Source organism: Takifugu flavidus, chromosome 14, assembly GCF_003711565.1.
Source record: "Takifugu flavidus isolate HTHZ2018 chromosome 14, ASM371156v2, whole genome shotgun sequence".
NCBI classification, from domain to species: domain Eukaryota; kingdom Metazoa; phylum Chordata; class Actinopteri; order Tetraodontiformes; family Tetraodontidae; genus Takifugu; species Takifugu flavidus.
In genome coordinates, this window is record NC_079533.1 from 14,589,015 (window position 1) to 14,604,308 (window position 15,294).

Sequence of the window (15,294 nt, forward strand, 5' to 3'; positions counted from 1 at the left end):
TGTCTGATGTGGGATGTTTCTGCTGATGGCCTGATGATGTCCTCGCAAAAACAAGATGTGACCGAGAGGTTATGGCGATGGAGGTTATGGCGATCCGTTGCGCTCTGCACGCGTGGGTTTAATCCCATCCTCATCGCAGTTTTGCATTTATGGTTCACAATGGTGATGGTGGAGAACTCAGAGACCCATCGAGACCACTGAAGCCCAGCTGCAGGAGTGGAGAGCAACATCTCCAGATCAGCCTGACAGATTCAGGTGATGGACCCATCTCTGCAGGGGTTGTCTTGCTTTGTCCAGGATGTGGGTGTGGCCTAATTAGGTCATATGAGCACACAAACGAGGTGGCCGAGAGGTTAAGGCGATGGACTGCTAATCCATTGTGCTCTGCGCGCGTGGGTTCGAATCCCATCCTCGTCGCAGTTTTTTTCAAGAGTTCGAGAGTGATCACTGACTGAGAAGATCTGAAGCTCATCTAAGATGCGGACCGCTAAAGGAAATGACTGCAAACATGTTGGTTCCAGCCCCTTCACCTTTCACACATGAGAGAAAACCAATTTCAACTTTGTTCAGGGGATTTTTGTTCATGCTAATGCTGAAACCTCCTCATAAGAATTCTAATGAGTAACAAAGGCCTTAGAACATATCAAGATAATCAGTCCAAATATTCAAACTATTTTCGAAATGTCTGCAATGTTTTGGTCTGATGTGGGATGTTTCTGCTGATGGCCTGATGATGACATAGCTAAAACAACATGAGGTGACCGAGAGTCTAAAGTGATGGACTGCTAATCCATTGTAATCTGCATGCATGGGTTTGAGTCCCATCCGAGTCGCTGTTTTACATTTATCACAATGATGTTGGTGGAGAACTCAGAGACCCATCGAGACCACTGGAGCCCAGCTGCAGGAGTGGAGAGCAACATCTCCAGACCAGCCTGACAGATTCACAATTGTTCCCATTGTGTTGCTGATTTCACCAGAATTGCCACAAACATCCAGGTAACCATGGTAATGACTGTCAGCCTCTCTATTCCAGACCGCATGAGACAACTAAAGCAATCATAGATGCTCCAACAAGGCTGAGATGAGGAGACTGTAGACGCAGCTTCATGATCTCCACCAAAAGGTCGTGAAGCAAACTAAAAAGTCATCACCAGGAATCTGACATGTGACCCATCTGCAGTGGGTTTGCTTGCTTTGTCCAGTATGTGGGCGTGGCTTAATGATGTCACACCCAGCCACAAGACGAGGTGGCGAGGAGAGGTTAAGGCGATGGACTGCTAATCCATTGTGCTCTGCATGCGTGGGTTTGAATCCCATCCTCGTCGCCGATTTTTCTCAAGGGTTCGAGAGTGATCACTGACCGAGAAGATCTGAAGCTCATCTAAGATGCGGACTGCTAAAGGAAATGACTGCAAACATGTTGGCTCCAGCCCCTTCACCTTTCACACATGAGAAAAAAACAATTTTAACTTTGTTCAGGGGATCTTTGTTCATGCTAATGCTGAAACCTCCTCATAAGAACTTTAATGAGTAACAAATGCCTTAGAACATATTAAGATAATCAGTCCAAATATTCAAACTATCTTCTAAATGTCTGTCGCGTTTTTGTCTGATGTGGGATGTTTCTGCTGATGGCCTGATGATGAAATAGCTAAAACAAGATGTGACCGAGAGGTTATGGCGATGGAGGTTATGGCGATCCGTTGTGCTCTGCACGCGTGGGTTTAATCCCATCCTCATCGCAGTTTTACATTAATGGTTCACAATGGTGATGGTGGAGAACTCAGAGACCCATCGAGACCACTGGAACCCAGCTGCAGGAGTGGAGAGCAACATCTCCACATCAGCCTGACAGATTCACAATTGTTCGCATTGTGTTGCAGATTTCACCAGAATTGCCACAAACATCCAGGTAACCATGGTGATGACTGTCAGCCTCTCTATTCCAGACTGCATGAGACAACTGAAGCAATCATAGATGCTCCAACAAGGCTGAGATCAGGAGACTGTAGCCGCAGCTTCATGATCTCCACCAAAAGGTCGTGAAGCAAACTAAAAAGTCATTGCCAGGAATCTGACATGTGACCCATCTGCAGTGGGTTTGCTTGCTTTGTCCAGGATGTGGGCGTGGCTTAATGATGTCATACCAGGCCACAAGACGAGGTGGCCGAGAGGTTAAGGCGATGGACTGCTAATCCATTGTGCTCTGCACGCGTGGGTTCGAATCCCATCCTCGTCGCACTTTCCCATTTATCGATCACAATGGTGATCACTGACTGCTGGTTTGGGGTTTCACCTGTGAGACATGTGGTGACCACCTGCTGATGAAGCTGTCAGTCCCTCAGAGGTTCACACTGAATGAACACGTGTTAAGATTATAACATGGGTGTTACACACACCCTAAACGAAACTGTATGTTTGTGAAGGAGAAGAGCCACGTCTTTAGAAAGTTCTGCTTATCCCCGTTTGGCTTTTACTAAACCCATGAAGGAGAAGAAACTCTGCAGAGTTGGAGTAAAGAACAATCACAACAATGCTGTAAGTCTATAAATAGCTGATAGAGACTGGTTTAGACTGGTTAGTTAGAACTGATGAAGCTTCTGAAGTGGGAGGAGAAGGGAGGAGATGTCTTAAAAAAACAGTCCAGTTGATCTGTTTCAGGCTGAAGAGAAGATCTTACTACTCACGACCATGAATGACCACCAGCCAATTAACCACCACTAACAAGTGAAAACTATTGACCTCCATCTATGACTACATGTTAATCAGTCAAAAAATAGAAAATGTTTTCCAAAGATCTGACATCTTCACAGTTTTCTCTTGTGTCATGCCGATGGGCATCATTTCATGATGTCACAGCAGAAGATTTTGTGGCTGAGAGACTCAGGTGATGGACCCATCTGCAGCGGGTTGTCTTGCTTTGTCCAGGATGTGGGTGTGGCTTAATTATGTCATATAGCAAGACAAGATGAGGTGGCTGAGAGGTTAAGGCGATGGACTGCTAATCCATTGTGCTCTGCATGCGTGGGTTCAAATCCCATCCTCGTCGCAGTTTTCTGTTTATAGATCACAATGGTGATCACTGGTTTGGGATTTCACCTGTGAGGCATGTGGTGACCACCTGCTGATGAAGCTGTCAGTCCCTCACGGTTTAACATTATAACATGGGTGTTACACGCACCCTAAACGAACTCTATGTTTGTGAAGGAGAAGAGCCACGTCCTTAGAAAGTTCTGCTTATCCCAGTTTGGCTTTTACTAAACCCATGAAGGAGAAGAAAAACTCTGCAGAGTTGGAGCAAAGAACAATCACAACAATGCTGTAAGTCTATAAATAGCTGATAGAGACTGGTTTAGACTGGTTAGTTTAGAACTGATGAAGCTTCTGAAGTGGGAGGAGAAGGGAGGAGATTAAATAACAGTCCAGTCCAGTCCAGTCCAGTCCAGTCCACTCCACTCCACTCCTCTCCTCTCCTCTCCTCTCTCTACCCAGCCCCCCATCAGCAGGAGGGTCCCCCTACATGAGCCTGGTCCTGCTCAAGGTTTCTTCCTGTTAAAGGGGAGTTTTTCCTTGCCACTGTTGCTTGCTGGGGGTCAGGCCCTGGGATTCTGGAAAGCGCCTAGAGACAATTTTGATTGTAACAGACGCTCTATAAATAAGGATTGATTGATTGATATGTCACATTTTTCCAGACAATTCAGACACCTCACCTGATCCTTGGTTGGGAAGGGAGACAACTGGGACAACGATTATTGTTGTCTGTTCAGTGCTCAAACCAACAGGAAGTAGGCCAGAGAGTCAGGGAACACTACTAACCTGTTTCTCAATACTCCGTACACAGGGACGGACTTGTGGACTACATACCCTGGAATATACTTTCTACCACTACTGCTGCTGCTGCCCAAGGTAAAATGCATTGTGGGATACATTGCTGTCCCAGGTTCCCGCTTGCTGCGTCATAAAATGGGTGAAGCAAGTGCACATCTAGGCACTTGGAGCGTGCTAGTAGAGATTAAATAGATGAAATTTGGAGTAAATTTCAGGGGGACGAGATCTTGTGTTGCAGAAACACCTGATTGGTTCTTAAAGGCCCCCAAAGTGGATCAGGTCAAAGCAGACAGAAGGTCTCCTCTACTGCAAAATTGTAGTTTAAATCTGGTGTTTGAGTCCTGTGGAGCTGGCGGAGGTCATGACCTCCACTTCAGATGTTTTGGCTTCTTCTTTGGGAAGTTTTCTCCTCATCCGTCTCCATACACCGTCACCAGGCTCAGACGGACTCTTCATCACCTCCTTAATGCTGCCAGCTGTCAGGAACCCAAAGGTCACACAGACACTCGCAGGTAAAACCCAGGAAAGTGGAGTCCTTCGCCTTAAATAAATTCCCCGCCGCGACTGCCCCCCCACCGCAGTAACTCTGAAGGGTCTTTTTATGGTCTTATTACGGCTTAACGGTGTCCACTCTTAAAGACGGACAGCTGGGAATAAAATGGGACCGAAACCTTTGGGGAGGATTTACGACTGAAGTTTGATAGAAGGTGAGGATTATTCAGTAGCTGCATTTAGTTCAGCGGATTATCTTTTTATCTTTATGTCTGACAGCTGTATTAAATGTATGTGTGGGGGGGTTACCTTAAATGTTGATTCTTCTAATTATAGTAGAACTTTGGTGTGTTTATCTTCTGCTGCAGCGGCTCCCGAGTACGAACGCTGCAGATGTTGGACAGAACTTCATAAAACAAGTCTTGAACACTTCGGTGGATTGGAATCCTCCACCTGACTCACTTGTTCTCATCATCATCACTAAAAGTGGCCATGAAGGAAGGAAGTGCAGGAACGGACCTTCCAGGCAGGCTCGCACAGGGCATGCTAATGTGGGATGCTAAAACCAGAGGTGCCCGCGGAGCCTTCGCCCTCAGGCCACTGTGGAGCCACGAGGCGGAGAAAAGTGCAGAGAATAAAACAGCTGGAGGAAACTTTTAAAAGGCAAAGATCTGCTGCCTGTACAAGAGCAGAGGACCAGCTCACCCCTCAAACACTTCCTGTCTATCTCCTTCCATTAAAGGTGATTTTGGTGATAATGTTTTGGCTGTGTGTTTGATTTATTTATTTATTTTTACAGGTCATAACCTCAATAACAACAAAAACAGCTCCCGACTCCATCGGACAAATTCTGGTGAAAAATGAGCTCACAGCTGATGAAGGTGCTCAGAATGTAGCCTTACGTTAAAGAAATGGTCCGTTACGGTTCTGCGGAGTCCAGTGACCGAGGTAACCAGTTTGGGTTTAGACCTGCTGGGTCTCCAGAGACAAAATGGGGATTTTACCACCTTGGTGATACCTGAAGAAGAGGCTACGTGTTCATACCCTGTTAGCATGGAGTCAATACCAGTAGGTCCAGTCTGTTGATGATGTCACCCACATTAAATGAGAGAAAACGGAGGATTTCTGCACGTTTACTGTGAAACTGCCTCCCCAAGTGAAAGCTTTTAATTACTGACTGGTTAATCTCTGTAAATAATTGGGCTTCATTTTCATCATCTGAAATAATCCACTTTTCAGTCGTCTGTCTTCGGCAGCAAACGTCTGCATGGCGTCTAAATTAGCCAGATAGATCAAAAGAAAGCTGAGAACAGGCTGGCTGCTTCCCGACGCTCCGATCTTTACAGCTGATGGACAACGTGGTAACGAACGCCCTTTAAACCTCACAAAGCCTTTAAATTCTCACTCTGAGGCTCTCCGCTCCGAACGATCGGGATGCAAAGAGGCGAGTTTCCAGCTCGTAAATGCAAACACGGTGGTATCGACCGTGACTGCCGCCTCCCTCTGATCTCCATCTCGGAGACAAGGCCCGGCGCCGTCGGCCACGCAAGGCCTGCCTGTTTGAAAGGACACACAAACGATGAAGATGAAAACCTTTTTTCTTTGGCGACGTCTTCCTGTAATCACTCAACCATCCTGGATTCCTGAAAGATCCCAGTGATGTGGAGTGGTAATCACTCAGCCTCAAAGCAGAGCCGCCGCTGGAAACACGCCTCCTGCAGAGGGAGCAGGAGGTGGACTCGCTCCTCCAATTACCCGCCTCCCCCGTCACTGCCCGCTCATAGGCTCTCTTTTACCCCCCGCGGGGGCATTTGTGCTGCTGCCGGGGGATGAATTCATCTGCAGCCTGGAGAGTAGCGGTGAGAAAAGGGGTTGAGTGAAGAGCGCCACCTTGTTGAGATGAGTGATAAAGGCCAGCAGAGATGCTAGCTCAGATCAAGAGGGTAGAGCTGACACCCCTCCACTCTCTGGACACCCCTCCACTCTCTGGACACCCCTCCACTCTCTGGACGACCCTCCACCCTCTGGACACCCTGCCACTCTCTGGACACCCCTCCACTCTCTGGACGACCCCTCCCCTCTCTGGACACCCCTCCATCCTCTGGATACCCCTCCGTCCTCTGGACACCCCTCCACCCTCCACCCCTGCACGCTGGGCACAGACGGGTTGCTCCGCCCACAACTGCTGAGGGCCAACCTGCACGCAACACTGCGGGGTCAAAGGTCACCGTGAGCAGGTGGAAAACCAACAAATCCCAGCAGCAGTTTCGATTTTTCCTGACGCAAAACCACGCTTAGCAAGAGTGAGATGAACTGGTTCTCTGGCTGTTTGGGCCAAACCGGAGCAACTTTAAACACTCACAGAAATACTGTTAAATATAGAGTGTTCTGACTTACAGACATCTATAATAGTCATCACTGTTATTCTGATGTCTGTTTGTCTGCTGGTCGACTTAAATCACCAGAACCAGCTGGCCAGACGGGAAAAAAGGCGTTTATGAGCACAAACAAACGTGGCGGATATAAATTGATTTACGACCACAAAAATTAGGTCGCTACGCTAATTCTCCGATGATTATGAGACGATGCTAGCTTTTCCAACATGAGTTTGGAATCTTTTTTCCAGAGACTAACGGACCGAAACACGGACCCTCACCAAAGACGGATGAATACGGGAACGTTTTCCCTCTATTTAAACATGAAAAAGAAAACGATTGTTCTGGAACTAGCGCAAAAGTTCAGGCAAGTTACCGGCAGCTTTTTTGGCTCAGCCAGCAGCAGCTGTGCAGGATAAAACACACATGTAGACACAGTTTAATAAAATAATCAGAGACATGAACACACGCTTTTTGAACAGGAGCCAGTCGGGACTCGAGGGGCTGCTGAGGCAGCAGGTACGGAGGTGTTTGATTAGCCTCGTAGCCCTGAGTGCCTTCATCAAATATATGCGTGGAAATGGAGTAATTGGCAAATCATTACTGTTCCCTCCATCTGTTTCTGCTTTACCTTTACTCCCTTAGTCCCTCAAACCATTCCCAACGCCTCCCAAAACCAGAATTTAACATGAATCAGAACCAAAAAGACAGAAATGGTGTCATTTTAATTAACTTTACATTAACAAGGCTGTGAAATTATCACACACTTTGATCACTTTGTCAGATTAGGATTCTTGGTAATGACAGATGCCTGACAAAAGGCAGCAGATCCGTAGATCCATCCGGATGAATTAGCACGTCACCACGTACCAGTTGGGCCCCTTCCCAAGTGACGGTTTCTGTGTGTGAGTTTAAAAAAAAAGAAGTTCATTCCGATGTTCATTTTGTTGTTGCTTTTGTTTTAAAAGTCTCTTTGGGTTAAAGTGCACCAGGGAGGTTATTTATCAGCCAACTGCACCCAGAAAAGACACGACAACTTGTTCCCGTCACGTTAAACGCTAACATCACTGCCAATCAAACGTCTTCTACGTTAAACGCTAACATCACAGTCGATCAAACGTCTTCTACGTTAAACGCTAACATCACAGCCGATCAAACGTCTTTTACGTTAAACGCTAACATCACTGCCAATCAAACGTCTTCTACTTCTTCTTACTTCCTTTATGAAGACCTTTTAGCTTCATTACCTTCTTTGTGCTTTAATAAGGTTTTAACAAATGCTACGTCTGTAAAGGTGAAACGATGACATAGACACCGGCTCAAAAACAGCCCATAATGCCACCTGTTTACTCGTCGCTTCCCATCCTGCGTCTCTATCTCCTTTTGTGAAGACGAGTGGGTGACAGTAATGAACTGTGACTCTCTGAGGCCAGAAAGCACCTAAATGAATGCAGATGAGGGTGACGAAGAGTAATTGCTGGCAGAGTGTCTGAAAGGTCCGTATCAGTGAGGGCGAGCACGCCCAGGGGAGCTTTTAAGTGGAAATGTGGAGCCCAGTCAACAGTGAGAAACTTCAATTATCTGTTTATCTATTAATGAGGCCGAATGGATGGAAGGATGGGTGGGCGGACGGGACGATAGTGACAAATGGAGATGAGCAAAAGAACCAAAAGAGGGAAAAACCGCAGCAGCAAATAAGAGAAGGCAGAAAAGGCGAAAAACATTCATGCTGCAAAAAATAACTTCATCTCCCAGGATCTATTTTAACGACTCGTCAGTCTCGCCGACTCATTTCCGTCTCCGACGTGTCCGGTCAGGGAACGCGGTGAACTCGCCGCTTTAACCTCGTGTGCATTAGAGCTTTCCGCAACCCTTTTCATCGAACAGCTTCCTCCAGAGGGCCCTAAAGCCGGCTACAGGGATCAAATAGGATGCTTTTAAAACAGGATACGTTGAAGCCTTCCGGCGGCCACGTTTCCCATCAGGCCATGCTGCGCCTCTACAGGTTCATTTCCCCACATGCATAAGCTAATTCTGCCTTGGCGGCGCTGGGCCCCGCCCTCCCGCTCTCTCAGGAAATCCTCAGTGAGGACGAGCTCCGTCACTCCCTATCTCCCGCCCGCGAGCACGGAAACTCATCTGAGCGAGGGCGACTCGCCACCTTCCGTCTCTGAGCGCGTGTTGACAAATACGAGCTGTCGGCGGACGCCGGCGCCGCAGCGCCTGTCTGTGGGAAAAGCCTTAAAACCCCAGGCTTCATCCCCTCCTGGTAGGTGTCATCTTATTCCTCTCAGACAGGAGTTCTCACAGCAGAGATCTGAGCCCTGACTGCTTATGATGCTAATATAAGCATTACATTACCGCACCCTGAATTTATTCTATTTCAGCCTGACACATGTCAGCCCTGTTGCGTAAGCGCAGGGTTCACTTCCAGCTGGGACGCTGCACTTGAGGAGAAACTCCGCTTCCTTTCATGAACCAACACTCAAAGTCAAATCATACATCCCAAAACTCTCCTTCCACTTTCAGGCCTTCGGTACCTTCAAAGAAGAGCCGGGCTAAAAGACGGGTGCTCTCTGATCGCGTGAGAACCCTCCGGAGGCCGGCAGACGGTCACTCACCCATCACTCGCAGCCGCTCGGCGCCCACCACCACCTCTTGCTCGTCGGCGGAGAAGAGCAGCTTCCCAGAGGTGGATTTGACTTCAAACATCTTCCCTCGTGCTTGAAACCCGCTGGATCCTAAAACCGAACACACACAGAGTGATGGAGGTTTGATCCTGTGATGTTTAAATACACCCACAACGACTCTGCAGAGACTTCCTGGGACAACGTGGCGGATTTCTAATTCCTCTATGACTTTGCAGGGTGTTTGTGGAAAACCTTATTTTGCTAGCATGAAAGGCTAAACACGTTCTAGGACATGTTCTGAATCCAGCCCTCACAGACTAGAGTGACCCATCTAACTCATGTTACTTGGGCGCTAAATGCTAATTAGCCAGAATATGCTAAAACGAGGTAATGCCTTATTTTATTTTTAGGTCAAATCCCTGAATTTCAAATGTATAAAACTATTTTTTTAGTCATAAAAATCTGAATAAATGGACAGATTAATTAGCAAAAATTAGCTCAGCATTTTAGCTTGTTTCAGTACATTTGGAGGTATATTCAGCATTTGCGCTTTTCTCTAATTTGTCTTTCCGTCTTAAATGTGAATTCCATCACTGTCGCCATCAGGGATGAAGTCAATCTTTCGTTTTTGGTTCATACAACAGAAAAAGTCTGAAGTCTTTGAGCTTCTGAGCTGAAAACAACAACAACAACTCATCATTCATCACATACCAGACGCCCTGAGCACCACAACACTGTCGGGAAAGAAGCCAAAAGCTTCAAGAGGTTTGTGATGAAATAATAAAGAAACAATATTCCCCAAATGTGTCCTGCGGGTGAGAAAGGTTCCCACGGCAACGCGAGAGGAGAAGCACATTCCAGCAAAAAGGCAGCTGGAAACAGGAGGATCACTGGACCCTCCGAAGGTGCCAGAAATGGAAAATATGGCTAGCTCCAGATTGCTTTAACTCAGGCGGCGCCGGCGGCAGCAGAATCGACAGGCCTGCGATCGATTCCGCGGCTCTCCGTCGGGGACCTGAAGCACGGACAAATGGCGGCTTCCTGCTTCTGTGACCCAGAGAGCAAATGTCAGTGCTCAGTTGTGTGTGCACAAACAAAGTCTCTACGCTGCGGTGTCCTTAGACGACGCCATCGTAGGAAACAGAGCGCTGATTCCCGTAAACCACTAAGATAAGCCATGAGGTCCACGCATCCATCCTTGGTTAACAGCAGGTGTTGTCTTACCAGGGCATTTTGACAGCGCTTGCTAAAGCTAGCATTAGCGCCTGTCTTCTCCTTCTGTTAATATGGAACACTGTGTTTGCCTTCTGCTGCCTTTGATTTCGCCGCCGTTGCCGGGTCAACGCGACAGCCGAGTGAGGCAACACGCCAAAGGAAGCCATCAAAGGGGAAAGCAAGAAAGCGCTCGCCGCCCTGCCGCGGACTCACCTGTCACGAGCTGCGTGAGGAGCTGGTTGTTGCCGTTGACGACGTTGACTGACACGTTTCTGGACGACTGCAGGAAGAGCGGGCGGCCCTGCGGAGACACGGACCACAGCGGCAACGTGTGAACAGCAATCTGCATCATTCAGGAGGTCCAAGAATTAAAGGTCAATCAAAGCTAAGAGGGTGTTTACGCTTCAACGCTACGCTAACAGGCCTGAGCTAATGCTTCAATCCCTTTGCATTGTTTTCCTGCTCTAGTCTATTTAATATACAGAGATGCCTTGGAGGGCTGCAGGGGGGCCCAGGGCCTGTTTGAGTGCTGCGGGTGTGTTTGTTTTGTGGTTGTTGTGGCTCTGATTCACTCCATTTCCCTCTTCTCTTAGTTACTAATGCAGCAGACCATATTACTCCCAGCAGGGATCTTCTCACACCGAGACGGAGAAGATAAGCCGAGAGAGAAACCCAGTTAGAGCGGGAGGAATAGAATTTTTTCCCACAGACAGCAGAGCGAGGGGAAGCTCCCCGGGTGATTTAAATCTCTACGAGACGGAGTGCGTTCTTGGAGGGGCGGCGTGTCGGCCTTTCAATCAGCCCGGCCTGTGTAAACAGATCTGGACTTGTGTCGGGGTGGTTGGATCAGAGCGAACGGCTGGATAATCAAACCGGCCTCTGAACCGGTTTGGCTACTGTTCATCCATTTTGTTGCTGCGCTGCTCATTAATCCTGAGGTCCAGCGACAGACGGGTCCGTCTTCTTAAACTGCACACGATCAAATCTGTGTTTCCCTGTTTGCCATTGTCGGTGGGATTTTCACTGAGATAATATAACGATGTACTGAGTGATGGATGCAGCTACACGGATGTCAGGTTATAGTTAGCATAGCTGTAGCTTAACTACGTAGCATTGTACCGCTGCTGTTTGGCTATACACATTTAGCTGATGCTTTGAGTACACAAGTACAGACTTCCGAAGTATGTACTTTTATACATCAGTACTGCAGGGAAATGCATTGTGGGATACCTACCATATTTTCCAGACTATAAGTCGCACTTTTTTTCATAGTTTGTCAGGGGGTGCGACATGTACTCTGGAGTGACTTATATAAATACATTATTACAAAATTTCACATGTTTGTTATTTTCACACTGACAACCACAAGAGGGCGCTCTAGGCGTGTGTACTGAGGAACGAGTTCCTTTATCGACGCAGAAGAAGAAGCGGTGCTTCGTCTATGGAGTTAGACTTGATTGTTTGGTAAACTTGCTCGGATGTTCTTTATGCTATAGTTATCTGAATAAGTGTTAATATGTTACGTTAACAAAGCAGACACGTACTCAGTTCGTTGCGGGTCATGTAGCTGAATTTGTTACGTTAGCATACCGTAACCCTATTGCTAATCCATGCTAATTGCCTTTCAAGATGAAATGTATGTTCTTGGTCTCGGATTTTATCAAATAAATTTTCCGCCAAAATGCGACTTATAGTCCAGTGCGACTTATATATCTATTTTTCTTCTTTATTATGCATTTTTTGGCTAGTGCGACTTAAACTCCGGAGCGACCTATAGTCCAGAAAATACGGTATCTGCCCCAACCTCACGGATGTAGTACGTCTATACTCTAGTGCACTAACTAGTCCTCTTATCCTCAGCAAGCATTAAAAAAACTCTTTAATCATGAAAGAAAGTCCTAAGGGAAGGTCAGATTTTCAGTTTATTAGTGAATTCACTAAGTGGTGCTCTCGCCTCTGCTCCCTATCTAGTGGGCAGGGAACAGGGAAGTGTGTGAGTTCGGAGCAGATGGCTTTCATACTTGATAAAAGGGGCGGAGCAAGTGCACATCTGGGCAACAGTGCTTGGGTGTGAAGTGATGACGTTTGCTTCGTTTCCTCCTCCTGATTTCATCCCTCCGTTCTGTGTTTACGTTGCTCCTCCTCTCCGTTTAAAGAGAGCAGCTGTTCCTCAACTGGGGTTTGGCTGGAACAGCAGGGGAGGTTCTTCATCAATAAGTCAAGGTGAGCCGTTCAAGTGTTGATCCGCCGCTCGATTTCAGACTTGGAACTTTGGCTCAGCCACATTTTCTCCATTTAATAACGTTAAAACGCGCCTGTCTGGGATCAGGCGTGAAAAGACGACGTTTGTGCTTCTTTTTGGTTCTTTTACGCTTTTCTTGGTGCTCTGGTTCTAAAAATTCTTCTAATCGGTGCACTTTCATTCAAACGGGCGTCTGATCCTCATTTACTCACAGTCCTGTTGGGACGGAGTGATCAAAAAAACAGGTTTTTGATCAGGTTTCCTTCAGTACGTGAAGAAAAAGTCGACCTTGAGAGCAGAACTTTCCCAGATTTACAGATTTAAGCAGAGATTCAGTCAGAAAAGAAGGCGAGGCGGTGCCAGGGCGGAGCAGCTCTGCCGGCGAGGCCATGTGGCGCTCGCTGCCACGTCCTGTCGGACCTTCTGAGCAGGATGAGGTGAGACGGGAAGTTCCTGCTCCTGAACTCTGATGGCTCAGAGCGGCTCAACGTCCTGTCACAGCTTCTATTAACAGTTTTTACTCCAGTTTGTTGCTTTTCCTTCTCAAAAACTCCCATTTTATCCCAGAACTCCTGACCCAGCTTGTTTTATTGTGACGGAGAGGAAAACTTACTGGTTTGGACTGGATTTCTTTGGCATAGAGAGGTTTGAGGAACTCGGAGGGTCCCTCCAGTTTCAGGCCCTTCTCCGTGATTCTGAGGTTGCCCATCCCGTCCTGTGGACAGGAGACACGATCAGCGTCAGCAGCGATTAAGCATCATCATCATCATTCTCATCATCATCACCAGCAGCATTATCATCATCATCATCATCATCATCATCATCATCATCATCATCATCATCATCATCATCATTCTCATCATCATCATCATCACCAGCAGCATTATCATCATCATCATCATCATCATCATCATCTCATCATCATCATCATCACCAGCAGCATTATCATCATCATCATCAGTATCCTCATCATCAGCATCATCATTATCATCATCACCATTGTCCTCGTCATCATTATCATCATCATCAGCTTCCTCTCATCATCATCATCATCAGCATCCTCATCATCATCAGCATCATCATTATCATCATCACCATTGTCCTCATCATCATCATCATCATCAGCATCCTCATCATCAGCACCCTCATCATCAGCATCCTCATCATCAGCATCATCATCGTCCTTGTCATCATCATCATCATCATCCTCTCATCATCATCAGCATCCTCTTCCTCCTTATCATCATCAGCATCATCATCATCATCATCATCATCATCATCATCATCATCATCATCATCATCATCCTCGTCACAGATGTGTCATGGCAGCAGCTGCAGCCGAGTCAAGACTCCTCAAAACATCCATGTTTTTCCTGCCAACACGGTGAGTTCAGCAGCTGCCATTTTATTCCTGACACCTGCAGCTTCATGACTAACATCTGCTATTTATCGTGTGTGTGTGTGTGTGTGTGTGTGTGCGTGTGTGTGTGTGTGAAACTTTATTTCGCGTTCTGAAGACCCTGTAAATTCTCTGTCTGAAGTGTTGGAAGGAGCAGATCTCCATGATCTTTGAGTGGAACTTCCTGGATTAAATCAACTTTGCGGTTTGTTGCATCTAAAACAAAACAACAAAACAACAAAACAACAAAACAACGAGATTTGCGAAGAGATTTGCTCCGATTTAAGGTCGCGCTCGCACCTCTGCTGCCATCTGGGTAAACCTTCATTATTACGGGAACGATGAATATGTGACGAAGCAGAAACAGCAAATTTCAATAATTTAGAGCGAATTAAAACCGGTGTTTTCCTGTTAGACTTTTCTTGTAAACTTTCTCCAGACACAGAAGATAAATTTAGATGCCGTCTGCGGGAGCCAAGCTCATTAAACATGACAAAACACCAAATGCTTCCGCATCTTGCCTTTGCTAAATTTAAACAGGAAGCAGGAACAAGATTAGCCTCCAAGAAATCACAGTAAACAAAGCGGCGCGGCGTCAGCAAACTCTCTAAACAAATACACACAAATGGAAAGTTTTTGGTCTCCCAGCACCAGCAGGACCGGCGGGAGCTTCCCAATTCCCTTTTTTTGGATGCTTTTCCCTCTCTGTCTCAGGTAGCCTGGTCCTGGGGGGGGGCTCTAGGACACCGCTGACCTCTCAGGTTTGACCTCATCACTTTAGATTCAGTGCAGCACATGAACGTCGCGCGTTGTGCTGACGCCTTACGCTAGTGTTAGCGTTAGCCGTAGCCGCCGGCTGATTCTTCACAGTGAATTTCTCAGAACAGACTAAACCCGCTGGGTTTTTTTCTTCTTCACTGAAAACTAGCTTAGCTGAGTCCAGAAGGGCATCTGGCATCATCAGGAATAGAGAAACGCAGTTAGAATTTCCGGCAGGAGCACAATAAAAGTGCAGAAACTGGTGCAATAAGGTCAGGAGATGAAAGCGACGTGCTGTATTAGAAAAGTTAATTTGAGGGGTCAGAATTCAAGGAAATCTAATGAAATTGT

The 15,294-nt window shown here is 46.8% G+C and overlaps 1 protein-coding gene, 1 long non-coding RNA gene and 3 other non-coding genes across 6 annotated transcripts in view; 4 read left to right on the top strand and 1 right to left on the bottom strand.

Moving 5' to 3' along the window:
- The window catches only part of sgcd (sarcoglycan, delta (dystrophin-associated glycoprotein)), a 113,931-nt gene that overhangs the window by 20,033 nt on the left and 78,604 nt on the right, over positions 1-15,294 (bottom strand). For both annotated transcript variants that reach the window (XM_057054138.1, XM_057054137.1), the window contains 3 exons: positions 13,399-13,500; positions 10,757-10,844; positions 9,320-9,439 (listed from right to left, as the gene is read on the bottom strand). In XM_057054138.1, the coding sequence (XP_056910118.1) occupies positions 9,320-9,439; positions 10,757-10,844; positions 13,399-13,500 (310 nt within the window). The remainder of the gene's footprint in view (positions 1-9,319; positions 9,440-10,756; positions 10,845-13,398; positions 13,501-15,294) is intronic.
- trnas-gcu (transfer RNA serine (anticodon GCU)) lies at positions 336-417 on the top strand. The gene has a single exon. It is a non-coding gene; the product is annotated as a tRNA-Ser (tRNA).
- trnas-gcu (transfer RNA serine (anticodon GCU)) lies at positions 2,161-2,242 on the top strand. Its single transcript has one exon. It is a non-coding gene; the product is annotated as a tRNA-Ser (tRNA).
- trnas-gcu (transfer RNA serine (anticodon GCU)) lies at positions 2,971-3,052 on the top strand. The gene has a single exon. It is a non-coding gene; the product is annotated as a tRNA-Ser (tRNA).
- Positions 3,584-5,081, top strand: LOC130537370 (uncharacterized). Its single transcript, XR_008953609.1, has 2 exons — positions 3,584-4,538; positions 4,692-5,081. It is a non-coding gene; the product is annotated as an uncharacterized LOC130537370 (long non-coding RNA).